A 27,596-nucleotide genomic window follows, 5' to 3' on the forward strand; every position below is an offset into this window, starting at 1 on the left:
ATAGCTAAAAGATTTTCCCGTTTAAATTAAAGTTGTTATAGTAGGAGACACGATTTATCAGTCTTCCAAATTTTAGTTGGATGAAACTCGTAGTGATCCGAATTTGTGACGCATTGGATTTTACAAAAATACCACATCTGTTTTAAAAAGTAATCTTTTATTATTCATTAATAAAGTATCATAAAAATCTATTATATTAAATTTATATACGCATAAGTATCTTACCTTATTCATTTTCCAAGATTTTAGAATTCACATATTATTAATATAAATTGCATATATATTTTTAATATATATATTTATCCAAACAATAAACATAAACTATAATAAAATATTTTCAAATATTTTTAATAAAATCTTTTGTCGTTCTATATAAAAACTAAATAATTATCCACAAAAATCTAAATTTACAAGAGTTGCGTGAACAATGCCATTAATGATTAATTAAATAAAATGTGAACCCCACGTTGACATGAAGGTCATTTATGTTCACACACATATATATATGTCATTTATGTTCACACACACACATATAGTCTTCTAAGAAGCGGTAGATCGGAGCCGGATAGTCGTCCATTGCATGTTTAGGCGGCGTCTAGGTGGTTTTTTTTAAATCTAAATATCTAACTTTTTTCGTTAATCTCGTATTTTTCCATAATTTCTATCAGATTCAAACTTAAAATTAATGACATATTTTTCTTATTTATACAATATAAATTGATTGAAATATATGTCAGACGATCTTTTTAAAAAATAAAAAAAGTTATATACATCACATTGATCGGTGAGCGATAACGCCTGGGCAACGCTTTTTAGAACACTATATNCGAGGAGCTTTCCCAACTCACCGTCCTTTGTCTCGCTCGCCCATGAGAAACTTCCCTGAATCTCAAAGTGGTTCACACCTAGCGCACCTGTATGCTTAAATTATGTATGTACACAAGACGCGAAAGTTTCAAACCCCGACCCACTTTTTGTACTTTGACATTTATCGCTGCGTTCACATGGTAATTTACGATTTTTATCAAACGCCTTAACTGCGTATATGTATTTGAACTTTTACGTCTCCAGGTTTTGCAGATCAACCTTATTGCTCGTCGTGTTTTCGGTACTATCGAATTTTTTTGAGGGAGAGCCCATTTTGAAATGAGTGAAAACAAGCAACATCAACAGCAGCAGACTAAGAGAAGGAAAAAAGTGAATGCGAACGATAGTGGTGGGATTATGGGTGCGGAAGTGGATGAGAAGCGGGTTAAGACTAAGGGGTTAAACGAGATTATTAGTTCGTTGGATTTTCTGGATGATCAAGAAAAGAGCGATCTTCAAGAGATGAAGAAGGTGAATCAAGAAGAAATGATTCGATTCGAGAATAATCACAGCCAGCAAAGGATCGCTACGATGGATTATTTTTTTAAGTTGAAGGAATATCACAAAGATGCTGAGCGCGACGACGGGACACGTAAAAGAAAGGCGAAAGCGAACGCTTTTACTTCCGTTAACGTTACTGCATCAGCCATCGCAGGTGCAAGTGCGGATGAGTCAGTCTCTAACGATGAAAACGTAACCACCAGCAATAAAACTCCGTCATCCGGCCCTCAGCGGCGGCTGTGGGTCAAAAACAGGTCCAAAGATTGGTGGGATCAATGCAACAGTCCTGATTTTCCCGAGGAAGAATTCAAGAAAGCATTTAGAATGGGGAAGGGTACATTTGATTTGATCTGTAATGAGCTGAACTCTGCCGTAGCCAAGGAAAATACCATGTTGAGGGATGCAGTCCCCGTAAGGCAACGCGTAGCCGTGTGCATATGGCGGTTGGCCACTGGAGAGCCGCTTAGGCTCGTTTCTAAGAAGTTTGGATTGGGTATTTCTACGTGCCATAAGCTTGTCCTCGAGGTTTGTTCGGCTATAAGCAGTGTTTTGATGCCCAAGTATCTTAGGTGGATGGATGAGGATAATATGAAGAGGACTATGGATGAATTCAGTTCGATGTCTGGAATTCCTAATGTGGTTGGATCAATGTACACAACACATATACCAATCATTGCTCCAAAGATCAGTGTGGCAGCATATTTCAACAGGAGGCATACAGAAAGAAATCAAAAGACCTCGTATTCGATCACTGTTCAAGGGGTCGTTGATCCGAGGGGCGTCCTCACCGATGTCTGCATCGGCTACCCCGGTTCAATGTCGGATGAACAGGTTTTGGAAAAGTCCACGCTCTTCCAAAGGGCAAATGCTGGGTTGTATAAAGGTGTTTGGATTGTTGGAGGCTCCGGATTACCTTTAATGGATTGGACATTAGTTCCTTACACACATCAACATTTGACTTGGACTCAACATGCTTTTAATGAGAAAATAGGAGATATTCAAAGGGTTGCGAAAGATTCATTTGCTAGATTGAAAGGCAGATGGGGTTGTTTGCAGAAGCGAACCGAAGTTAAACTTCAAGATTTGCCAGTCGTTCTTGGGGCGTGCTGCGTGTTGCATAACATATGCGAACTGATGGGCGAGAGGTTGGATCCAACGCTTAAATTTGAGCTCTTTGATGATGAAATGGTCCCTGAGAATGTCTTTAGATCGGCGAACGCGGTACGCGCGAGGGACGTGATTGCGCATAATCTTTTGCATCATAACCTTGCTGGAACCTCATTTCTATCTTAGATTGAAGAGATTTTGGCGTTCAAATAACATTATAGATCCGTATTGCCTCTTTGAGGAACATGCAGTCATAATTTGCTCAAGAGGCCCCATTTTAAGTCCCTCTTAGATGGGGTTTGAGCAAATTGATGATTCTTGTGTTGTAGGTTTGATTCATGGTACATAGAAATTACAGAGAAATGGACTTTAATTTCTAGATTTTGATCAACAATAATTAGGTGCATTACAATCAGTTCTTTTTTTTTTTTTAATGCATTACAATTAGTTGAAGTCTATTTGTTTGATTTAATTGTTGTTCTTGTACAAGTATATGATAGTTACTACAATATTTTTATCTTCGAACTGTGAAATGAAAAACTTACCATTTGTTTGTTTGTCTGTCTGTCTGCGATTCCAAATTTTTTTAAACCATTCGTTCTTTTGTTTCTCAAAAATTTGAATTAATTAGAAACTAAAGATTCCATGTTGAAAATGTTGCAAGATATTATTTTGTGTCAAAGTAAAAATATGGAATTTGAATCTTCTTCTGTGGCTAAAAACACAGCATCTGGTGTTGTGCTCTTTTTACACGAGATGATTAGTTGATCATCTGATCGACCTCACACAGTATCAGATAAATTTAAAAAAATTTCAGACGAAACGAGATGATCAGCTGATCATCTCATGTAAAAAAAACACATCATTTGATGTATGTTGTGTTTTCAACAACAGCGGAAAGATATCTTGATAAGAGATTATTTCTGTCGATGTCATTTCATGTTAATACGTTGGGTTAATGATGTCACATCACAAGTGTATAATTTAAATTTATTGCCAATGAAATATTTTTAAAATTTATAATGTAATTATTTGAATTAATATGTAATACAATAACATAATATTTTTGGTAACTAATAAAAAAAATTAAGTTAAACTTTACCCTGTCTTCTGCTAAAAATTGTTAAGCATAAATAAATAAGATTTTATTCACTAATAAAAAAATTGGCAGAAATAATCAATCAAGAAAAAAAGATGATTATGACGTAATATATAATTCTTTTTTAAATGAAAATGTATGATTGCTTTCTTTTCTGAATTATTTTTCACAATTAACGTAACAGTCTACAAACCATGTCAGAGAAGAACCCCCAATCTTGGGCAGCCTTAATCTATAATTCTTGGTAAGAGAAGGACCGCCATTAGAGTAGTTGAGCATGGGTTTTGGACTTTTGGTTGCCGTCTCAGAAGAGTATTCCTTAATGACAAAATAGTGGTTTAGTCCCGTTAGTGTTTCGACTTTTTGAGGTCATCCATTTTTCTAATTTAGATTAAATGTTGACAATTAAACACATTGAATTTTTATCTCAAATTTTTATTTGACAACTCTTGAATTAATTAATATTTTTATAAACATACTAAAATATTACGAGCCCAGAAGAAACTTGAATCTTGATTCGAATCTTTTACGTACAATAGCACATAAATAAAATTGAACTCAAACAAACCGACTTTGAGGTTGAAGTAAACGTTCAACTGACACCAAACTGGAATTAGTTTAACAATATTGAATTGTTCGCATGTCAAACTTGGTGTGAATCTTGTTTGTTAATGTCGACTGAAAAGTCAACGTGGTAGGAAGTAAGCAATCACGTATCATTAGTTTTCAAACCAATAAACCGATATTTTACCAGACTGCATAAAAACATGACACGCGGGGAAGGGGATAACAAATGAGTGAGACTAGCATTGTCTTTCTATTAGTATGCTATGACTCCAGTTTTGCACAATTGGTATGAGAAAAATAAGAAATCTTGACAGGAAACTCATGTCTGAGAAGTTGTTGATAGAAGAATTGAACTCATAACAATTGATAACGTTGACCTCCCAAAGAACATTTTTCTTCCTTTTTGCGTAAAATTTAAAAGGGTTTATTGCAATTTGAAAATATACATTGCAAAATAAAATGAATTTTTTGGGCAGCTGATGAGTCTTATGAGTGTCTACATCAATCTCATGAGAGATCGTATCGCATGTGAACAATTTTCACATGCAAGTGCTTGAACCCAAGACATTATTTCAAATAAAACTACTCAACCTTAAGCTAATCAGTAGGCCACAAGGTGAGTTCAAACTCGGAAAGTACATTGATTTTCACAAAGTGCAGACCAAGGGAATATTCACAATGTTTCATTTCTAAATCTCCCACGATCTTCAACAAGCCTAGGCTTTGGACCATAAAAACTCGGCTTCTAAATTTATCGAAAGACCAAGCAGTCTCACCTTTACACTTGAGATAACAAAGACATTTAACAAGGAAACAAATGTAAAGCATGGGCTATAATACATAGAAGCAAAAAGAATAGTTCTCAAGAGTTAAGACCAACAAATAGAAGTATATTATAGGTTATAACCTGTACGTAAAGAGTAGAGCATGAACCCAGTATAAAGCAACAAATATAAAGGTAACCCAAACTCGGAAACAAACACTCACCAATTGACACCAACTAAGAACCAGAAGACAAACCAAAACCATAAACCATCCATGAAAACAATACCCAGTACTAGGTTTCCTCTCAACTGAATAATAACCCATGCTTCGACCCTTGTCAACAAAAACCAAGACGTCTGCCTCCAAAGAGCTTATTTATCCTCACAGATTTTCTTGCTACTGATCTTTATCCTTTTTCTCACCCTCGGATAAAGGTGCCTCCTCTTTTGCCTTTGGTTTCTCTTCACTATCTTTTCCTTCAACACTCAAATTTTCAAGAAGATCAGCAGCTGCGTTGGCTTCTTCACTCTCTCCACCACGCTGCGCCAGAGATTCAGTGATCTCTTCAATTTTATCCTTGAAAGCTTTGCAATCTGTAACCCATAATTAGAGTAAAAGAGGACATAAAAAAAATTAAACAGAATGCAATTTTCATACGAAACCAAAGAACAATTTTCATAAAAAAATCAGTCCAATTCCACCTTCAGTCATTAAAAGGGAAATCACAAATAGTCCTAGACTCCTACAGAACCCCAAGTAATTTCAGATGACAACTATATGCCAACGAAAAGGGGCGAGACATATATAACCCCAACTGCCATATCAAAGTGAAGGCACATTAGAACACCACTCCAATCAACATATCATACGATGCTTGGACTGGAAAATGTGGTACAAAATTCAAATTAAATCAAATTATTCGGTATTCCAATTAGTAAGAAATCAAACTAAAACCAAATAGGAGATAGAGTAGAGCATCTCACTCTCAACCGACGGAAACCGAATACAGAAGGTCTCATCCTTTAGCTCTCCATCAGCGAAATCAGCAGCATGCCATACACAAGACTTGTCATTCCCATGATGCTCTTGAACCGAAAACGCGGGCAGCACTGTAGGAACCAATGAAAACCAATAATTTAGACATAAATGCCACCTTATTGTCAAATTCCACAATTCTTTGAACAAAGATCATTAATACATTTGTTCAGATAGATGAAAACAGAATGATAACTATAAATTACCAAATAGGAGTAACATTATTTGCTTACCAAGGTGATTGGCACAAATTTTTAGGGTCTTATTCTGCCTCATGACAAGCCTAACTTTTCCATTCACCTTGTCCTTCAGTAGCTTCACAGTTCCAACTCCCCTCTCCTTCCATTGGCTCCCTTCCTTGTCAAATCTGTACAGTTTTGCCTTCCTATCAATCACACATAATCAGCACTTAGTGATAATTTCAAAACCAGAGCATTATCACACGTGGAACAGTAACAGAAAAAATAAAAAAAATACAGCATCACAAACCTACAGCAATCAATCAAGCAGATAAAATAAAACATTCTAAAAACTCCAACAAAGTAAGTAGAAAGCACAACTTCAAGCCCCAGCGAATCACAGCCCATTCAACAACACCAAACCGTACAAACTATTGCATCGATCCAAAAAAACCACCAGCATCACGTCGATCGCGTAAAAAACAAGCTACCTCAACTTGCATCCAGGGCATAAACAACTAACAACCCAGAAACTAAGATTTCACCATTTACTCAAAATTACGTCTAAGAATAGATCACTCACAAATTAAGAATAATTTCTTCATTCTCCTCGCCGGTAATGACGCTAACTTCTTCAAGCCTGACGATCGGGGCCACCTGTGCTCCGGTATCCTCATCTTCAGCCGCTGGATGGGGGTCTTCCTCCTCTTCTCTATTCGGAACTGCGGATTCTGCTACGTTCGCCATAATAATCCGAGAATAACTGCAGGAAATGTAGAGACAGTGGGAGTGGGATCCGGAGTGGTTTTGAGGGTTTGAAATTTGGAGCAGAGTTAGGTTTTTGAATGCTTATAATGGATATCTGAAGGGCCTAGGCCCATTAGTAATAGGGCCTAGCTTAATAGATATGATTCAACGAAAAAAATATTGAGCCCGTTAAATGAATATTTGTAAAAAATTAAGTGTAATCTAAATCTAAATCTAAATCTAAAAGATTAAAATACTTGAATAAAAAAAATACTTGTAAGATAAATAATGTAATTTATTATTAATATTTAAAAAGACACATAATATCCCTAATCTCTACAAATTTTATAGCATCACAAACGTCATCGAAGAAATCTTATGTATGGTATCAAATACATTAACAAATTTAAGTTGTTTAAAATAAGTAAATATTTCAGTCTTAGGAGATATCCGGGTTGATAAAATATATTAACATTTGACCAATAATCAAGAGTTCGATTCTTCTTACCAATATTTATTCGAATAAATTAAATATGTCACATTAAGTTTCTTATAGTGACTCAGATAAATCTATCATTAGGATATCGAACATGTTATTAGTATACCGAAGATATTATATATTCAACAATTTATATTTATCTTGCACGAGTGATCACGCTTATCGTTGTAAGAAAAAGAATATGGATAATTGGATGCAATCATGCAACTTATGACAACAACCCGAAGTCTAACATCACAGGCAGACAATCAAAAATTTTTACGACTAGTGATTTGGGGATATCGCATAATGGCTATCTACAAAATTAAAAAACCAAGTCAAATGTTACTTATATCCTAAACGGCTGCTCCCTCTGTTTCAATTATATATGACTTATTTTATTTTTGTTCGTTAGTCTCGAATATATAAACATATATCCATATTGACAAAAATTTGTGTGAGACGATCTCACGGGTCTATTTTGTGAGACATATATCTTATTTGGATCATTCGTGAAAAACTATTACTATTTATGCTAAGAGTATTACTTTTTATTGTAAATACCGGTAAGGTTAACCCGTCTCACAGATAAATATTCGTGAGACCGTCTCACAAGAGACCTACTCATCCATATTTGACGATATTTTTTTCTATTATTTTCCTAATATATCCCTATTTGATTTAATGTCTTGTGATTAACTAACTATTGTAAAAAAAAATTATATAAGAAATTATAAAAAATAAAAAAATTGAAAAGTTGTTGATATAAATAAAATTTTCAATCAAACAAACAAACTTATATAATTGAGATTTGAGACAAATTTGATATTCCGCAAGAACATCACATAATAACCATGTTGATAGCTTGATTTGTTTTTATGCTATTCTTCTTAAAATTGCTCCTATATAAATAATATTATTTAGACAAAAATTTGTATAAGACGGTCTCACGGGTCGTATTTTGTGAGACGGATATCTTATTTGGTCATCTATGAAAAAAGTATTACTTTTTATGATAAGAGTATTATTTTTTATTGTGAATATCGATAGGATTGATCCGTCTAACAGATAAAGAGTAGTGAGACCGTCTCACAAGAGACTTACTCAAATAATTATCTTCAATATTTTGCTTTTTTTTTAAAAGTTTTCTAACAAACTTATTTCATCTTTATCAATAATACAGCATATTGGGTTTTTGGAAATTAGAATTTATATATATATATATATATTAAATTTAAATCTCAAAATAAACCCACCTAAATTACTTCTTTGAAATAAATGGTTGTACAAAAAACTCTTGTAAAATTATTTTATATGTCAAATTTATGATATAAATATCTAATTTAACTAGATTTATAAAAAAAATTATTAATTTTTATTATAAATATAAATAGAATAAGAAAATTGCAATTATGTCTTTATGCAGCGGAAAAAAAAATTAAAACTTTGAGCAAAATTTTACTATTGGAGGTTGGGAAAAGGTCCAACGGGTGGTGATAATTTATCATGCCCACTTCGATTTGACATCTGTCCGTCATTTGTCTCACCAAGATTTTTTTATTTTATTTTATGACAATAAAATAATAATCTCTATCTTTTTGCACAGCGTCGTCGAATTGAATCATCGATAATTAAATATCAGTTTACTGTGTTTAATTTATTTTTAATCAAATTGATTGATTGCACGCTTCCCCACTGTCCAGTCCCCACTAATTGAGATGCTCTCCCAAGTCCTAAAATGGGCTTAAGAAGACACTATAAAAAGCACAATCCAAAGCATAATTTCATTTTCAACGCTTTTTAGCTCACCCGATTTCTTGGGTTCTTGATTTTGTTATGTCTTTCCCGTCTGTTTCCTGCAGATGTTCAAGAAAATGAGAGGACGGTGGATACTGGAGAGTTTCTTTAAAGCAAACGAGTAGTAAGAAGTTTTTTTTCCCTAATTGGTTGTGTTATTTTACAGCTTACATAGTTTTCACTCTTTTTCATTGTAAATATTAAATAATATCTTGATGGTATCTGATTATTGTAGTTAAAATTAATCGTACTGGTAGAAAGAGAGAGTTGGACTAAAAAAATAAGCTCAAGATTTGAAGAAGGGTTGACATGGGTTGCCTCAGATCCAGGATACTCAAAGTTTTAATTGGATGAAAAAAGTTGCCTTTTTTTTTCTTTTCAGGAATTCCTTGTGATTCTTGAACTTGTCTTTCCTAGGTTCTTTTACACGATCCCTTTTTGTCGTCTATCTTTTATTTTTTTGTTTTCGTTTTTGTTTCACTTGTTTCCTTTTTTTTGTGGATGGATAAAGGGCTTGCTCTATTTTGTTGGTCTTGATTCTTGAATTTTATTTCGAGTTATTTGATTAAACTTAGAGGTTTTTTTTTCCTGCTTTTGATTTCAAGTGCGTTGTTCTTGATGCAGATAATAAGGAGTTGATACAAGGTTCACTAATAAAATCTCTCTGTGTATGTGGTGACCTCTTTCCGAGGGTGCTTCTTGGTTTCTATATTTGGCTGCCGGGTCAGATAATTCATTTTCATTTTAAGGATTTTTAAGTTGGGTGCCAATTCAACAGTAAATTTTGAGGCATGGGATTGAGTCGGTACTTCCAGATTTTTCTTGATATTTTCTAAAGGCGATGAATTAGCTTAACTATGACAGGTCTTGTAGTTTTAGATGGGCGGCGTCTGGGTAACTTTAGCAATTTAGATTGTGATAGCGATGGAAGAGATGTACCAGGCGGTGGAAGTGCCTTTTGAATTAGGTAATTTTATATTTGAAAACCTGAGGTTGAATAGTTGTATGGATTCTACGAGGATTGAGTTAATGGAAGACTCTACGAGCTTGTTTCCTCGTTTTGATACTAGTGGGAAAGTTGATAATGAGGATTCAAGTTTTGCTGATTCAGGTAGTGAAGTTAGTTTTACAGCACTGTCGGGATTAGAGGAGAATAGAAGTGGGGCTTCTTCTGCCATGGCTTTGACTTCTGAGGACGAAAGCCAGTGGCTGCCAACCAATGTTATAATCCATGAAAGTGAAGAGGATGGTTCCTCGTCATTGGAGGGTGACCTTTTTCTTGACAACTCTTGTTCACTCTCTGTGGTGAGTGATTCTAGTAGTTTATGCGGTGATGATTTTTTAGGATTTGAGATGAGTTCTGGAATTGGGGCTAATTTTTTAGAGGTCGAGAAGAGCACATGTGATGCCGATCTTGTTTCCACTACCGGAGATTTAGGAAATCCACTCATTTGCACAAATTTAGGTGACTCTCTGACTGTGAAAGTAGGGAATGGGGAAGAGGCTGTAAACGGTGGTGGCTCAAAATCATCTATGGCCTCTGTCCAGTTGGATAAAGGACCAAGTGGAAGATTTGTTCGGAGCATTTTCGAGGTCGACTATGTGCCTCTCTGGGGGTTTACATCCGTGTGCGGTAGGAGACCAGAAATGGAAGATGCAGTGGCAACAATACCTCGGTTTCTTGAAATTCCTATTCAAATGCTTACTGGTGATCAATTCATTGATGGGGTGAATTCAAGGTTAAGTCAATTGACGGGTCATTTCTTTGGAGTCTATGATGGTCATGGAGGCTTGCATGTATGTTTCTCTTTCTCACTTTGATGAGTACTTTTAAACTTGAAAACACTTGTGCTTGATATGTAGAACTAATAAGTATATCTTCAGGTTGCAAATTACTGTCGAGATCGTCTCCATTCTGCTTTGGCTGAGGAGCTGGAAGCTATCAAGATGACTCTGAATGAAGGAATTAGCAAGCACGGTTGTGAAGAGCAGTGGAGAACTGCATTTTCTAAATGTTTTATCAAGGTTGATGATGAGGTCGGAGGAAAAGCCACACTTAATCCTGTTGTTCCTGAAACTGTTGGTTCAACTGCTGTTGTTGCCTTAGTTTGTTCATCACATATTATTGTGGCCAACTGTGGCGATTCAAGGGCTGTGCTCTGTCGTGGCAAAGAACCTGTGGCACTCTCTGTGGATCATAAAGTATGTTGTGTTGGTCTATGTAAGGAGAAAAATCTAACCAATGCGATTCTGATAATACTCTCTTCTGTTTGTTAGCCGAACCGGGAAGATGAATATGCAAGAATAGAGGCAGCTGGAGGCAAGGTGATACAGTGGAATGGACATCGTGTCTTCGGGGTGCTTGCGATGTCTAGGTCTATCGGTATGTCCTTGGCATTGATCTTTTTCATTCATTTACATTTTAATTTCTAACTTAAAGGTGTGGATCATGCCCCTCAAGCTATGGAGTTCACCAAATAGCCATAATTTCATATTTTTTAGCTCAATCTCGAATTTTTATAACCGGTTCAACACTAGGAATTGAACTATTTTGAATTTGAGTGTGACTTGGATTGAAGTTGGGGTTGAACCATTTTTTACCCGAATCGCACTGATTTATCAGATTCATTGAGAAAAACCAGAAATATGTGATACCCATTTAATTTTAAATGTTCATGGTCTTCTTGGGTGTTGCAGGCGACAGATATTTGAAACCCTGGATTATTCCAGATCCCGAAGTAATGTTTGTTCCTCGAGCTAGGGAAGATGACTGCCTCATTCTGGCAAGCGATGGTTTGTGGGATGTAATGACAAACGAGGAAGCTTGTGATATGGCTCGTAGAAGAATACTCTTATGGCATAAAAACAATGGTGCCACGCTTCCGACAGAAAGGGGTGAAGGAATTGATCCTGCAGCTCAGGCAGCAGCGGAGTTCCTGTCGAATCGTGCACTTCAGAAGGGCAGTAAGGACAACATTACTGTCATTGTCATAGACTTGAAAGCTCGAAGAAAGATCAAGAACCGAACCTAGAATAAAGCATTTCTGCATAATTTCTCATCTTAGAATATGTTTTTTCGTAGCTTAACTAGAATGGAAATCTTGATGTAAATTGAGCTATCTGATATATAGGAAATGGAGTCCCTTAGAATAAATATCAGTGCGCATTATGGTATATTGATTGACCTTGGTATCCTATTTAGAGGTATTTCACTTCATTTTATGTATTTCATCAACGTGACGATCCTACAAATGAATGAAATGCCTGATATGTGAACTGCTGAGGTTGGTGCAAATCACTAGGAACACGGATTTCTTGAAAAATGCACGTCTGAACCTTAATTTTACCTGGCGGGCCAATTACGACAATTGGGTCGAGCCAGAAAATCGCGCTAAATTCTTTATAGATTGGTTTATGTAAATAATGCTAAAGTTGGGTCCTAAAAATATATCAATCAACACAAACCAGTAAATATCAAACAGGATGATACCAAATTCTTAAGACGAGGAATAAATCAGCATTTATAATTAAATTATAACTGATGTATACGTAATTTTATTGGGTTAGGCTTTGTTGTAAGTTTTCACAGCAAGAAACAAGAACGTTAACAGCCAAACTGTTAAAAAAAACCGTGTCTAATACTTCCTATATGCTAGCTCTTTCACAGCTTCAGCAAGATGTTTTTCAGTTTGAATGCTTCTGATCCATGCGGTATTGATGTGAACCCTTTCGATGCTTTGCTTTAACGTCCTGGCAATGTAAGGTTTCATTCGGCTTGCAAAAAAATGTTCTACTTCTTCAGCCTTCTCATAAGAAGAGAACTGATGCATAACAAATAACGTAAATTGTCATGTACAAACCACCAGAATCTTCAAAAATACCAAAAGCAGAGACAACTGAAGTACACAGGAGAAAGAGACAAACCGGTGATACTATTGCACTGATGAAGCGAGTTATAAGGAATCCAGCACCATAAGTTTTACAAATCTGATCCCAATTGTGCTGTACACCAAATCATCGATAACAAAAGTATTAAAATGGAGTGGGAAAGTTTTTCTTTTGCAACACCATGAACTCATTAGATATGTTTTATGAAAGTCAACAAATTGTGCTCTCTCCAGTACAGGTTTAGGTTAGGCCAATATGGAAAAGAAAACGGAGCACCTAATTAAGCAAATCTTCAACACAGACCATAAACAAAATCAATGTTTTTTTTATCGTCTTTGTCATATTCATAAGCAAATATATCCATCCACAGACAGCAACCGCACATACTTACTTGCAACCAATTCCAAGCTACTTCACGAGCATCCTTGCTAACTGACAGTCCAAAAACAGCATCTTGACTCCTTACCTGCATAAGTAAGAGGAATAAGTAGAGAATCTGAAAGAAAAGTATGCTGTAAACAAAAACTTAAAAAATTTACTGAAACATATCAACAGTACCTCAGGAGAAAACAAAAAATTAAGAAATTCTTGAATTATTTCAGGATCCCGGCAGGACGCCAGTGAACCTGGGTGAAAAATTAGCTTTTATAGGAGTTTCAAAAGTTGTTCATAATAAAAGGTACACCAAATAGTGATGTTGAACCTAAAATTCGTGTCTTCTCCTGGCTGAGGTCGGTCTCTCTATAGACTTTTAGAAGAGATTCATACCCAGATCTGTTTGATTTACTCACGTTATGCATTACAGCAACATATACTGCCTGGAAAACGGGAGAGCTGTTAGCAAACACCGAATATTCATAGATATCCACTGCAGCCAATCCAACAACTCACCCTTCTCAAATCAGGAGGAAGAACGGGTGTATTTCTGTCTTCCAAAAACAAGTGAAAGCGCCTGTTTCCTTCATCTAGTGTTGTGTCATGCCCAAAAGCAGCCAATGCGGTCAAGAGCTCCCCTCGTAACATGGCATCAAGGTGGCTTTCTCCTTGTTTAGGATCCCAACCAAGCCTCCTGTTGAAAAGAAAAGAAATAGAACCATGCGTAAAAATGTCAATATGTGACTATTAAGCCTTAAGGGATCGATGAACACACCAGCTCTATAGCCCTAAACAAATAGTTATTAGTATATTACATGAACACAGTGTTGTGACGTTCGGCCTGATAAAATAACACTTTGGTGTCGGCAAGTGGATAATCTTTTTCCAGACATCATCAATACATAGAGCTTTTGGATCTATGGGTTATTAAAGGTCTTGATTAACTGGAACGTGGCAGGACCTCTTGAGGTCATTTCAGGAATCATGAAAATGAAAACATGACAGTACAAAGATGACTTGTGCAATCTGAACTAATTGTCATTCAAATCCCAAACGGAAGCCAGGCATGTGGGTGTTTGAATACATTTACAAAACAAGAGATGACTCGAAAAGGGCATGCAAGAACAAGTGAAAATAACAGTGTGTTTTGAAGAGATTGGAAAACTATGATGAACATACTCTGCAGAATACTGGAAAAGGTTGATGAAAAATAATTTAAGATCTTCCAGCAATTCAGGAGCAGCATCAGCAACAATTCTTGCAACTTTAGAGGCAATCTGCAGTACCAAAATGTCGTGTAAACTGTTGAGGAAATTGATAACGAGAAAAGACAATATTTGAAATAAAAGCACAACTTTAAATTGAGAACTTTACACCGATCAAGTTTGAAAGGACGGTGTAATCATGCTCTTCGCGATAAGCAGCCATCAAAGACAGCAAAGAGGTCAGGGACTGCTGGCATGCCATGGACAATGCGTAATAGTCATCCAATATTCCTGCTCAATAGAAAAACTGAAGTTAAATTATCCCCTCTACCGTCAAGAAAGATGAGAAACAACAGAAAATCAAAACTACCATATTTATCACTGGTTGACAAAGACTTTCTTTCTATTGCATCCCTTAGCATGGCTGATAAGTCATCATCATACCTCACCCGAAAGAAACTAGTCTGATCCACATTAATCTTAATCCAAGGCCTACCAGATGTGCCACTAAAAAGGTCCTTCACATCAAGAGTATCATTTTTGGTTTGCAACAAGAAACTTTTGCGGGAATAGTAAGAGCCACAGCAGAGAGTTATTGGAACTATCCATTGACCATCACCATGAGAACCACTGAGCAAAAATTGTGACTGTTGATAAATGAGACAAGCAGTTAGATCTTCCATGAATTATTTAATGTTCATAAGAAAAGTGGTAGTGTTATAAGCAAACAAAGCAATCTTCTCAAAAGTCGATAATACAAGTGCGTCATCAGATAACCTGCTCAAACACCAAAATTTGGTCTCTCATTTTCACTGAAACAACAGGATAGCCTTTCTGCTTTGTCCAAGAGTTCATGAGCTTGTTCACAGGTTCACCAGATTCTTCCTGAAGAACTGACCACAAATCTTCCGTCTTTGCATTTGAGCAAGCATATCTTTTAATGTACGATGCAAGTGCCCTCTAGAAGAATCACAAGAATCAACACCAACTTTATTATGAACAACTGCGAAGAAAGATATTTAACATTCCTGCACAACCTGGATGACTTTAACAAACATTTACACAGTCGAGCGTTTTTGAATTCATACGTCAGGTGGATAGAATTTTCCGCAACCCACATACTGTTTACCAGGCAAATGTGATAAGGAGGAGAATACTTCTAATTTTATATTTTTTTGCTGAGGATAAATTCACGATTCTAACAAATTTAGAGCTCAATACAGTTCATATACCAATTTAACGGGCTGCAACTTTAAAACTGGCTGAAATTTAAAATATTGGAAAATGAAAGAAATTTCGAAACCAAATAATCAACCTGAAAACATTCAGGCCCAAGGTAGCTTTGTAGCATCCGAATGACAGACGCACCCTTCCTGTAACTGATTGCATCAAAAATTTCATCAATTTCACCAGCATGATTAATATCCACCTGGGAAGAGAGATTCGACTCCGTTAAAATTTCAAGATACATCTTAACAACTCAGTACAAAAATAAACTGCTTCACTTTAACCAATGACAGTAAACCATTTTGATCCACAAAAGCTATATTGTAGGAAGTGCAATGAAACCCAACAATTGCAATGTACCTCAATGGGATGAGATTCTGCAAGCCCATCTAGTCGAAGTCCCTCTGTACTCTGTTCAAGAAACTGCGTCCAAACTTGCCACTCTGGAAACAAGCTATCAGCGGCTAAATAACTAACCTGACAATAAAAAAGGCCAAACATATAAAAATTGTAAATGACCCCATGACCTACACACAAGCACTTAAAACTTGAATCAAATGGATACCCATGTAGCAAATCCCTCATTCAGCCATAAATGAGTCCACCATTCCATTGTCACAAGATTACCAAACCACTGATGTGCTAGTTCATGAGCAACAACAATAGCAACCTAAATAAAAGATAAGACGATTATTTACACACTAAGAATATGAAACTCAATCACCATGAAATATTTATTGCGTATAGAGTAATCAAAGAAATAAATAGAAACTTAATTGATAATAAGCATTCATTCACCCTCTGTTTATTCGCCGCCGCAGAATGCTTATCATCATAAAGCAATGCTGTTTCTCGGTATGTCACAAGACCATAGTTCTCCATAGCCCCAGCAGCAAAATCAGGAATTGCAATCATGTCCAATTTGGGTAATGAATATGGCACCTCAAAATAGCTGGGTATTTTTAATTTAGCAAAGTATCAATGTAAAATCAGTTATCCCCTAAGAAAGCATAGCATAAGAATTAACTAATATTTAATAGCTCAAATTATAGGCTTGATGATAATATAATTTGCACAACTCAGAGTGTTGAAGAAGATGAAACTATAGAAATTCACAGCATACTCTTTATAAAGGCCAAGTGTTTTAACAGCAACATCCAGGGCAAATTTTCCTTGACTAGCTTTGCCAACCTGGCAGTATACCCTAACAAGAATTCCTAAGAAACATGGAATTAGATGATCAAAAACATGAAGTAATATTAATGAGATAGTATTGACACAAGATAAAGGAAAGTCGCAATTGCACCATCAGGTGTATGATCTTCAACGTAATCAAACAAGCCAACAACAACTGCCACCAAGTAAGTTGACATGATTGGTGATTCTTGATAATACACTGTCTTGAGATCTCCATTCACTTTTTCTTCAAAGACAGGCATATTTGAAAGAGCAACTAGTTCTGAAGGAACTTCCAATGTAATCTTGAAAGTGGCCTGAATTGCAGACATGAAACAAATCAAGGATATGGGTCACTCTTCAAGCACTCGAGAACAATTATTTGAATTAAAAAATGAGGTTAGATTGAGTAATATCTGCAACCTAATAAATGCTGCGGCATTTACATTATATTTCAGGAAAAAGTACAACCCATTCTGCACTAGCTAAACAAGTTTCACGCTACTAGATTTATGGAATTCATGTTCAGGTTAGATAATGAGACTGCATAAATAAGACTTATGTACACACAAACTAGTATACTAGAAAAGGCCTATGATGACCATTAGGACTGACAAGTAATAGGCGGGCAATTTCTGGTTCTTACTCCTTTTAACTCACACATTTCTGAAATAGATGTGAAAAACTCATTCAGGATGTATATAGAACTTAGCTCCGTATCAACAAATTATAAAATTAACCCGATCACATTGGGTCTACAATTAATTGAACTAAATAACTAATATTTACTGCAAAGAATTCTTATAGAATACACCACAAACATCTATGGAGTACCTTACAAGCTGGCTCATCCCAACATGGAAAGCATCTCCTTGCATCAGCTGGTTCAAACTGTGTAACAGCCATATTTTTCTTCTCACCATTATGTTCATAGGAGCTGATAAAGGCATTAAATCGATTAAGACCCATAAAAGAACAGAGCAATAGTTAACAAAAGGTTCACCGTAAAGAAAAAAGCAGAAAATTGGGTAATCAATTCAAGAAGTAAGCTTTTCATTTCTCTTAGCATCATCTACAGTGAAAGGGTGTGGTGTGTACAGGAAGAGGCTTTGAAGGACACCTTTTCTCATTTCACACTGCTAGAATTTGGTGAAAAAATCAGCAAGGTGAGTTTCCCGACAAACATAATCATACTCATTATCATTTTATTACTGTAGCACATATATAGTAGTTAAACAAAAGTTTCCCGTTTAGCCATTTGATCCAAAATTCAAGTAAATTCCCCAAAACTTTTCCAACGCACTTTATCACATTGCATCTACGACAGATATAGTGATACAATTTCCCTTGTTTTCAAGGCAATATCAGAATGAAGATGACAAAGTAGAAAAATCCACGCGCATGCAAAAGTACGCAGGACTACGTTAAAAAGAAAATAAATAACCTTCTATAAAATCCTTTCATCCTATCGTTCAGTGTCCCATCGAATTCCATGCTCAAAAACCCGACTCCAATGGGCAAACTCTCCTTGAACTCCACGACCGCTATCTCATCATCCTCACACACCTCCACTTCCACCGATTCCACAACCTAGTCAAATCCAAAAATACACATATAAGTTTTTCCCTTATTGGAACTTAGGTTTTGACAAAAATCACGAGGACGCGAACGCGCCAATTCGATGACGACAACAACAAGGGTACCTTATCATTCGCAGCGAAGATAACGGATTTAGGATTGATGGATAGCTCGGCAGCGTTGAGGACAAGGAACTTCGTGTCGGAAACGACGTCAACGGAGATTTTAACGGCGCCAGCGAATTTGCAGGCGATGAGGTCAGGCTTGAGTCTGATATCATAGTGAGTAGGAATGGCGAATTTGGGGAGCCGCGGCTGGCCTTTGAATTGTGAGTATCGTGGTTTCTGTTGCTCCGCCATTGTTGTCCTTTTAGGCCACAAACAGTGTGAAATGTGAATCTCGGTCAGCCAGACACGGCGGGAGTGCTGAAGATATACACACACGGACCGATTCAAGGGTTAAATATAAAAATTAAGTGGATCATTTTTATTTTTATTTTTTAATAGGAAATTACATTTATAGAGAATTACATATAATAATCATCTAAAAGTTCAATCAAACAAGGCTGATTCTCAAAATTTACACTAGGACTAGCACGAAAACAAGGAGTTCTAACAAGTGTATGTGTTGCTATATTTGATTGTCATTGGTGCAAAATTGATTAGAGTTGTTTCACTTTTATTTTTTGTTTTTTTTAACATGATAAATTCGAGTCAAAAAAAGACTAAAATAAAAAAATATATACAAATTACTTGATTAAAAATAAAATTTATCGTAGTATAATCAAAAATGAAAAAAATAAATAAATCCATTGTTAACAAGCACGTCCCTCCACTAAAACGGGCTCGAATACTTGTATGCCTAATTTATGCAGAGTGGGTGCTCTATTCAACAATACAGAATGCCCCTGCATAACTTCCTGAAATATTTCCCATGTAATCGGTTCTTTTTCTCGAATTTTACTTTTAGCAACTCCGAAAATTGAAACAAATGAGACAAAAAATGTCATTGTTCAATCAAAAAGTATAGCTATGTTATTTTATTTATGGATTAATGGGCTAAAGGGTAAAGAGTTAATGGTCTCATATTGAAAATTGGGCAGGGATCGGTTACGTTGTTTTGGACTTCAAATCGAAAGTCCAGAACTTTTCGTCGCTATATGAGACAGCACGCACAAGAGAGCTGGAGTACCTGTCAAGAAATCAATCGTGTGTATTATCTGCCCCCGAAGAAAATTGCAGCAGTGTTTTGGAGTGTTTAAGGGGAGTGAAATCCAACAGTTCAACTGTATGATTGAATTCTATTAATCTGTGGGTATGTGAATTCTAAGGAGGGACAAGAATTGGTCGTCGACTTCCGCAACTTCGCTTTGTGCTCATCTTAGGACTGCCTATCACAGCTGTTTCAAAAGGTAATCTTTTTCTTGTTTTCTTTATGGGTTTTTGTTTTAGAAGCTTTTGTGCTTGAATTTCAGAAAAACACGACATTTTGTGGTGAATGGGGATTTTTTTTTGTAGACTATTATTTTATACTTTTTCTTTTTGTGTTAAAAAATTTCTTGGAACACTAACCAGTTAGTGCGTAATTTGACTTTGTGTAGGTGATATTCAAATAAGTTCTTGAAAGGTTTATGGGATAAAGAAGAGTGTGTTTCGGAGTTGGAGAAGTGCAGAGAATGCTTATCTGTATGATAAGTTTTTGTTAATTGGATTTTGGGTTGAAATTTTATTTCTCTTGTGAATTCTGGTGAGAAAGTATTGATTGTTTTATTTTTTTTCTTTGCACGATTGACAACAACATTTGGATTATAAGCATTTGAGTCAATTCTTGGAAGCAGATGGCATTGTGGATTTAAACAATCGAGCTGAATTTAAAAGCCATACTGGTGTTTCCTATTTCCAAAGATTAATTCTAGAGATTGATGTATTTTTTTTTAACTAGTCATGTTTTACTATTTTGTAAGATCATGTATTTCATTCCGATATGAAGTGGTTGAAATTTCGAAATACTTGTTATTTGTGAAGTTCTGTTTTGTATTTATCTCTAGAAATTTATGGAGTTTGATTTGTTATATACTTAGTGATGATCAAGGAACAATTTTAGGTATCAAATTGTAATGTCCAACAACTCCACAAAAAATTATGGAGTGGCTGATAAAATTGCGAGGTACCCCCAACTAATATGCAGGGCTTTTGGGCTTGCACTTTTCTCTCAACCTTAAAACCTAAAATTGGTTTTCTATTTGAGAGTCAGCAAAGCGGAAGGACTTATCTAGATAAGGACTACCTTCAGATCTGTATCTATGATATAGTTAATGCTCACATTATAGTTTCTCTATTAAGATACATGCTTAGATTATTAATGTGTGAACGAAGGGCATTTAGAGTGGGTCGTCCTGGGTTTTGGTGTTTAAAGGGTTAGGCAAGTTAGCACAGAGGCGCCATAAGAAATTCCGGATTGACTCGTAAGATTAAGAGACTATATGTAAAATGTTAATTTTTGGATTTGAGTTCTCTTTTCAGCTTTATGGCCTAAAACAAATTCTCGTATAATTGATGTAGTTTAATTGTTGTTTTAACTGTCATTTGATTGGTAATCTGACGAGGAATCTGCATGATCTCTTTATACTTTTGAACCACTAAACCTAGGCATCAGTTTCTCAGGGGAAGATTATTTATTTTGATTATTCTTCGAGGAAGATTCTAAAAGGTTTGACACAGTCTTCACTTAAGTGGCAAATTATGGAAGTTTCTTTATTGTACAAAGTGAAATTCTTTGAAATCGCTAGGTAGGAAAGTTTCATACTCGTGAACTTTTACAAGTCATCATCCAATATGGACCAACTGTTCTATTCTTGACACCATTTTTGCTTGCATGAATACTTACTCTTATAATTGTTTTTCTGCCATATTGTTTATTATTTGTCTACCCTATTTATATGCTTTCCTAAATATTGTTTTCCTTTTGTAATAGGAATAGCAGTCCCCCCGACTATTTGTCGGGGATTCATGATAATAATGAAATGATATACAATGCCAGTAAATAACTAGAAATTTGTTCCTGCCGAGACAAATTTAACAAATTTAGCCAGTTGTGTATTTAGTACATCGGAACTCAGTAAAATTTCTTTAAGTTCTTATCACTTGTGTTTCTTGAAATGTCTCTCTCTTCTTGTATGGTCCTGGCGAAAGCTCGTTTTGCATTGTAATTGCATCAAACTACTTAACCTGAGAGGATTTCACTTAGTTTGTTCTTAACTTGAAATCAGAGAACTTTTGTGTTTAAACTTACATGATCATACTATTGTTCCAATAATAAGAGTTTATCATTTTCCATGTTCACCGTCGTTTTCTTTTTAATTTCCGACCTATTCGTTTATTTTTCTCGAGAGAGAAATGTGTAGCCATACACACTTCCATTATTGGCACCATTACTAGTTATGCAACTGGAATTACGCAAAAATGAAGGTCTATAGTCTGCTCATTTGACTACTGAATCGTTTGTTGTAAGTGGATTACGTTACTGGTATTTGACGGGACAACTAATCAACTCTTGCACTTCCAGAGGGCCTCTATCCTTCTATGCATATTTTCTTTGAGACTTCCGAATGATTAATTATATTTTGCATATAAATTAATGGGAACTTAATTAAATAAATATGTATAATTTGAACAAACTATTCAGTGATTAGCCCCCTCGGTAGTATGAAAGGCTCTATATGATCAAACTCAAGCCTTTCCTTAGTGAATCTGATTCATTCGTTGACATACAACCATAGTGATTTGGTACATACACAAGATTTAAACCTTCCAGTGTAACATATTTTTACATGATCATAAGCTTGTGTCAATTCCATCACTAGTCAATCCGGGAAGGAGCAGTCGTTTCGTTGACTTGTCCCTCCCGGCTAAAATCATCGATTTTATGATCGCCCTTCTTTCAAACTGTGTACCTGTTGGCCTGATTCCCTTTGGCTCATGCAAGCAATGAGGACTATAATGAGGGGTTTTTGTTAGAACTTTCCGAAAATGGTTTATTCAAACTATTGAACGGATTCGTTGTATAATCTCCCCATGTCTTTCACACATCTATGTGAAAAAGAGAGAGCGTATATAATATATAGCATGAGAAGTATTGATTATGATAAAGAAAAAATATCTCTACCATGACAAAGGTCGAAGGAAACAACCTTATACATATATCGCATGTCTTCTTCTTACATGAGCTCAAAGGCCCTTTTACGTACTGTAAAATATTAGGAATCCACCGACTTTTAAAAACCCAAAGGTTCTGAATCATGGCCAAAAGAAATCCGAACCGTTGACTCTACTTCTTGGAGAAGTATACACAGCTCATTGGTAGATTGAGAGAGAAAATTTATGAAATTCCCTTGCTTAAACTCAGAGGTAAGGACCTTGGTGGTTATGGATCCCCTCGTATGTTGTTACAACGTAATGTGGATCATCTTTGTCCCTTTCGACTCTTTTCTTCACTGGGCACCCTTCGACCGAGCACTTGAAGTAGTTCCTATCGATTACATCATAGTGTTACTCTTCGATACAAGAAAACAAGCCGATCGATTTTAGTCGCTCTATACGAATTGTAGACAAATCTGTATATGTGATTGATTCGTTCAGGTTCAATATGTCGTCAACCAATTAGCCAAATTTTAGTGGCGAATATTTTTGTTGACTGGTGAGAAAAGATTGAAACTAGAAAGATCATGATTGAATATAACTTTTTTTTTTTACCTTGGATTTGGGCTATTTTTCACCATCTTTTTTCCATACTTTCTCCACTTGAATCCATCATCCAATATCTCAATCTGTGACTTGGTTCTAAAAGCAACTTTGTCTCTGATTTCTTTCTTCTCCTTCCCACTTCCACTGTCTCCTGGTAATACCAAAAAAACACACACACACATATATATCACTCACGTATAACCCCCTTATATATATTTAAGTACTGTTAACAGAACTCTCTATTATATCATATATACAATAACTCAAGAAATGACATCATTTTTATGCTTTACAGTGACTTGCTTACCGTTGTTCATAATCCCATCATCATGAAACTTGTTGCTGATGCTAATTTCAGTAGAGTTAACTTCCGTATCGTGAGACGTCGTAAAGACTGGATTCTGCAGATGACCATATTCTTCTGTGAAGGAGAGAAACGCTGGATCATTCTCATCAATCCAGTCATTAAACTCAAAGAAATCGGAGAGCTCGAGGCTCGTCTCGGGGGATAAAGTGCTGCCCGCAGATGAGTTCTGCGAGGTGAAAGCGGCGCCTAGCGCCTGTGCAACCGTATAAGTATTATCCATGATCGTGTAGTGATGAAGTGTGCATTTGCGTGTGTGTGTGTGTGTGTATATATATTATATGACAGTGTGAGAGCTCAGTGGATGATGCTTTTGTTCTTTCGTTTTCTCGGTAAGCTTCCTATTCTGTAGGAAGAAGCTTCATGGTTGCTGCAGGTTATTGCTGATCGATCAGTGGTGGCTAAGAAACTGAGGGTTGGGCCCAAGAATTGCCTAACATTGCCCAGCTCGATTAAGTTTAAAATTTGTTTCTTTCAAAAACATACATACATACATATAATATGCTTACATCATCCAACCAATTAGATTTTAATGCGTTTCACTGACGGGGAAGTTGCGACAAGTGGACGAGTCTGGGTGGGGCATGTCATGGACGACTTGTGTGAAGACGACTTAGTGATTCTTCCTTTGGGGAGTGAAAGTCTGCCAGTAGTCTCGTGCTTGGACAATATAAGGCTCTTTCACAACGGGACAATAGAATACATGTGTACAAGTCTATTTTTATTTATGAACTCTTAAAAATTTATTATTATTATTATTATTTATTTTTTTGAGTAAGAGGAATACGTTAAAATTGATTCTCGAACCAGATATCTAGTCTTAAAATTGGGACTTTGGTGCCAGATGAGTTATAGTCATCGACCTGTATATATCAATTTTTCAGAATAAAAGAAGGCATGAGTTGATATATTTTATGAATAATATGAATTTACTCAACAGAGAGAGTCACCACATTTTTTTTTCCGAAATCAACATTTCAATAGTATAAATAACAAAAAAAATGTATAATGTACAAAGGTCCTACGACGTAACTATGAATCTGGATGTGGAAGCTATCTTTCGAAATATTTTGATTCATGTTCATCGAATGCTGGCTGGTGACTGATATTCATATTTTGTCTCCCAGTATTTGGATTTCATTCATGGGATATATCTATTTTTTGATATAACCATTTTCTTCGATTATGGTTTTTGAACACTATTTTGTGATCCATGGGTATGTCCAGTGTATTTTGTATTCTCTTTATTTACCATATATGATATGTGTTTATATATAAAAAAAAAAGACTAGAGACGGAATGAGATTTCAAATTTATCCAAACAGACAAAAAATGCAAAATCTAAAAGTTCTGGGGAAAAAAAAACAGATCTAAAATATCCAAATCAAAATAATATCAAAAACTAAAAAAATGTAAATAATAGTTGCCAATACAATTAATTCTATTCAGATTTAAAGGACCAATGGTTCAGAGAACAAACCACGGAGACGGAATAGGTTTACATTTTGTGGTGGTTATGAAAGACTCAAGATTTATGGATTTCTGAGTCGGTCTGGATTTCCAACGCTTCGGTAAACTGATCGAGATAGATGACAACACTTTTTTCTCCTTTTCTTTACCGAGATTTCATCTCTCTTCTATTTAGCAAGAGACGTAATTTACTCTGCCAAGGTAAGAATCGAAGTTTACAGAAAAAGAATACACATATTCAAGATCATCATTATTGCTATTAATGTTAGGATCAATTAAATTTTTTTTAAAAAAATGAAATTATTTCCATTAAATAAAATAACAAGATATTACAAATACAACTACACCGGACATCTCCCAGAAACCATCACATAATCACAGGAATCAGTAGCAAAGAATTACGAACCTACAAGTACTATATTAGTAGCACTCGGTATACACCTAGAGACATGTATTTTAATTCTCTTAATAATGTCATCAATGTTCGATTGAATGTTCTCAAACACGACTCTGTTGCGCATGTTCCATACGTGATATATAGTAGCTGCCAAAGCCATAATTCTCGTTCTGGCTAGAGTGGAGGATCCATTGTACTGGTTATGAAAAGCCTTGAGAATGGTACTCGGTGAACCCATGTTTTTCTTCATCCCTAGCCATTTGCGAATACCATCTCATATCCGCTTGGAAATTTGACAATCAAAGAACAAGTGTAAGACCGATTCTTCCGCAGCACCGCAAAGAACACAAGATTTGTCAGTCACAAATACCAATCTGTCTCGAGTAAGTAGTTTCCTATAAGCGAATAACCACAACACAAACCGATGTTTAGGGATCACGCACGCCTTAGACAACAGAAGTTTTCATGGCCATCTTCCCTTTGATTGCACGAAGAATTCGTAAGCTCGAGATAGTCCACCCGAAGTACGAAACCAACAATCCAGTTGAGTAATTGCAGCTATTGTTAAGGATCAATTAAATTGATTGAATGGACAAGAGGACAAGGAATGACGAGTTATTTTGTGTTAGATTATAATACTGTCATATCAATTAAGTAATTGCATTGAATTGATATAATAACATTAGTCTTCAAGTTTGAGATGTTCAAGTTAGTATTTTGATTGATTGATTGATTGATTTGAAGTTAATTTTCAAATTATAATAATAAATTCATTAATTTATTTGAATAAATTCAGATGATAAAGAATTTTAAATCCTTTACTTGTTGTCTTGCGATGATTTTCAAATTCAATGTGGAGTACTTTCAAATTATTTTTTTAAATACTTTTTGGTTGTATCTAAAATTTTCAAATATACCTTAAATAAGTGTAGTTTTAAATTCATACATCAAATCAAATCTTGTAATCTAAACACAACCTCTTAAATCTCAATACAACCTTAAACCTGGTTATTTTATTAAAATACTTTTGAAACTTTTTTTTAAAAAAATAGAATTCTACTATAGGTTTAATCAAGTAATTCAATATTTAATACTAATTTGTTGTGTTATAAAACCTGTAGAGCTTATATATATATTTCGTGAAACTTACTGGGAAAATGTGAAAACATAGAAGAAGGGTCGTCTCATGATCAGATATCATTAGACAATTAATATTATTTAAATAATATAGTGCCATCATACAGGATTCATGAAATTATATTTTACAACTTTATGCTCTAATCAAGGAGGAAAATGGAAAAATTTACTAAACAACAGGAATATCAACTTTTAATGTGAGAATATGTAAAATAAATATTTTTTAGTTGAGGAAGGAGTTTGTTAAAATCAAGTTTCCAACTCGAGATCTCATTTTAAAATTTTAAATTTTACCATCGAGAAAAAAGTTAGTTCAATACAAATAATATAACAAACCTTGAATGATAACAAAAATAATAATTTTGACGTCCTCCCAAGGTAGCTTAGATTGTACGATATGATGAGTCTCTACTACGAGGTCAGGAGTTCAATTACTCTCTATCTCTGTCCTTTCAGCTTTAAATCTGTTAATAAAATTTGTAAATTTGATTTGCATGTTAATGCATTGATATTTGAATTTATCCAAAACACACAAAAAAATAACAACGTTCCTAAATATTTTTTTTTTTTAAAAAGGTTGACACTAATTTGCCACTTCGATTGTTTTAGTTTTATTACGTATAATTTGGTACACTGGATAAGAGACAGATTGATAAAAAATCATCCTTATCCCACATTTGTACCTTTTTAGAAAGTCCGTGATTATCCCACGTTTGGTACTTTTTTAGAAAGCCCATGATATTAGGCCTATGATAAATAATTTTATACAAGGATAAAATATCTCTTTTATGAGATGTGATAATTTTAATTTAATGATAAAAAACATCATAAATGACTTAATTGCCCTAAACTTATAAAAATCATAAACCCTCTAAATGATTTTATAAATTTCTGC

General features: G+C 35.2%; 5 protein-coding genes and 1 long non-coding RNA gene across 6 annotated transcripts; 3 read left to right on the forward strand and 3 right to left on the reverse strand.

The window, feature by feature from the left end:
- The first annotated feature begins 898 nt into the window (after positions 1–898).
- Positions 899–3,030, forward strand: LOC140979851 (protein ANTAGONIST OF LIKE HETEROCHROMATIN PROTEIN 1-like). Its single transcript, XM_073445457.1, has one exon. It carries the CDS (start codon positions 1,147–1,149, stop codon positions 2,659–2,661), a length of 1,515 nt encoding a protein of 504 aa, XP_073301558.1. The 5' UTR covers positions 899–1,146; the 3' UTR covers positions 2,662–3,030.
- A 1,980-nt stretch (positions 3,031–5,010) lies between these two features.
- LOC140979852 (ran-binding protein 1 homolog b-like) lies at positions 5,011–6,949 on the reverse strand. Its single transcript, XM_073445458.1, has 4 exons — positions 6,704–6,949; positions 6,175–6,326; positions 5,890–6,015; positions 5,011–5,499 (listed from the first exon to the last, which is right to left on the reverse strand). The coding sequence occupies exons 1-4, from the start codon at positions 6,865–6,867 to the stop codon at positions 5,303–5,305; spliced, it is 639 nt and encodes a 212-aa protein (XP_073301559.1). The 5' UTR covers positions 6,868–6,949; the 3' UTR covers positions 5,011–5,302.
- Positions 6,950–9,018: 2,069 nt separating this feature from the next.
- LOC140979850 (protein phosphatase 2C 50-like) lies at positions 9,019–12,414 on the forward strand. Its single transcript, XM_073445456.1, has 5 exons — positions 9,019–9,266; positions 9,767–10,939; positions 11,027–11,344; positions 11,420–11,525; positions 11,840–12,414. Exons 2-5 carry the CDS (start codon positions 10,067–10,069, stop codon positions 12,172–12,174), a joined length of 1,632 nt encoding a protein of 543 aa, XP_073301557.1. The 5' UTR covers positions 9,019–9,266; positions 9,767–10,066; the 3' UTR covers positions 12,175–12,414.
- A 236-nt stretch (positions 12,415–12,650) lies between these two features.
- On the reverse strand, positions 12,651–19,034 carry LOC140979853 (aminopeptidase M1). The gene is made up of 19 exons (XM_073445459.1): positions 18,717–19,034; positions 18,458–18,603; positions 17,848–17,950; positions 17,144–17,330; positions 16,961–17,054; positions 16,636–16,789; positions 16,403–16,507; positions 16,198–16,314; positions 15,926–16,039; positions 15,388–15,570; positions 14,981–15,257; positions 14,780–14,901; positions 14,585–14,682; positions 13,922–14,099; positions 13,734–13,848; positions 13,589–13,656; positions 13,422–13,496; positions 13,067–13,144; positions 12,651–12,963 (listed from the first exon to the last, which is right to left on the reverse strand). Exons 1-19 carry the CDS (start codon positions 18,948–18,950, stop codon positions 12,778–12,780), a joined length of 2,634 nt encoding a protein of 877 aa, XP_073301560.1. The 5' UTR covers positions 18,951–19,034; the 3' UTR covers positions 12,651–12,777.
- Positions 19,035–19,691: 657 nt separating this feature from the next.
- On the forward strand, positions 19,692–20,664 carry LOC140979855 (uncharacterized). Its single transcript, XR_012175813.1, has 2 exons — positions 19,692–20,002; positions 20,192–20,664. It is a non-coding gene; the product is annotated as an uncharacterized lncRNA (long non-coding RNA).
- Positions 20,665–22,766: 2,102 nt separating this feature from the next.
- On the reverse strand, positions 22,767–24,150 carry LOC140979854 (probable WRKY transcription factor 75). Its single transcript, XM_073445460.1, has 3 exons — positions 23,641–24,150; positions 23,343–23,484; positions 22,767–23,118 (listed from the first exon to the last, which is right to left on the reverse strand). Exons 1-3 carry the CDS (start codon positions 23,918–23,920, stop codon positions 22,992–22,994), a joined length of 549 nt encoding a protein of 182 aa, XP_073301561.1. The 5' UTR covers positions 23,921–24,150; the 3' UTR covers positions 22,767–22,991.
- Positions 24,151–27,596: the final 3,446 nt, after the last annotated feature.

Source organism: Primulina huaijiensis, chromosome 6 (assembly GCF_012295235.1).
Source record: "Primulina huaijiensis isolate GDHJ02 chromosome 6, ASM1229523v2, whole genome shotgun sequence".
Taxonomy (NCBI): domain Eukaryota; kingdom Viridiplantae; phylum Streptophyta; class Magnoliopsida; order Lamiales; family Gesneriaceae; genus Primulina; species Primulina huaijiensis.

Coding starts and splice junctions, on each gene's coding strand:
- LOC140979851 (XM_073445457.1), top strand. CDS start 1,147: ATGAGTGAAAACAAGCAACATCAACAGCAGCAGACTAAGAGAAGGAAA.
- LOC140979852 (XM_073445458.1), bottom strand. CDS start 6,867: ATGGCGAACGTAGCAGAATCCGCAGTTCCGAATAGAGAAGAGGAGGAA. Junction 6,327..6,703: donor GAAGAAATTATTCTTAATTT/GTGAGTGATCTA, acceptor TGTGATTGATAG/GAAGGCAAAACTGTACAGAT. Junction 5,500..5,889: donor TCGGTTTCCGTCGGTTGAGA/GTGAGATGCTCT, acceptor TATGGGTTACAG/ATTGCAAAGCTTTCAAGGAT.
- LOC140979850 (XM_073445456.1), top strand. CDS start 10,067: ATGGAAGAGATGTACCAGGCGGTGGAAGTGCCTTTTGAATTAGGTAAT. Junction 10,940..11,026: donor ATGGTCATGGAGGCTTGCAT/GTATGTTTCTCT, acceptor GTATATCTTCAG/GTTGCAAATTACTGTCGAGA. Junction 11,345..11,419: donor CACTCTCTGTGGATCATAAA/GTATGTTGTGTT, acceptor TCTGTTTGTTAG/CCGAACCGGGAAGATGAATA.
- LOC140979853 (XM_073445459.1), bottom strand. CDS start 18,950: ATGGCGGAGCAACAGAAACCACGATACTCACAATTCAAAGGCCAGCCG. Junction 16,315..16,402: donor ATGAGGGATTTGCTACATGG/GTATCCATTTGA, acceptor TTTTATTGTCAG/GTTAGTTATTTAGCCGCTGA. Junction 15,571..15,925: donor TTGGGCCTGAATGTTTTCAG/GTTGATTATTTG, acceptor TGATTCTTCTAG/AGGGCACTTGCATCGTACAT.
- LOC140979854 (XM_073445460.1), bottom strand. CDS start 23,920: ATGGATAATACTTATACGGTTGCACAGGCGCTAGGCGCCGCTTTCACC. Junction 23,485..23,640: donor TGATGGGATTATGAACAACG/GTAAGCAAGTCA, acceptor TGGTATTACCAG/GAGACAGTGGAAGTGGGAAG. Junction 23,119..23,342: donor AAAAATAGCCCAAATCCAAG/GTAAAAAAAAAA, acceptor TGTAATCGATAG/GAACTACTTCAAGTGCTCGG.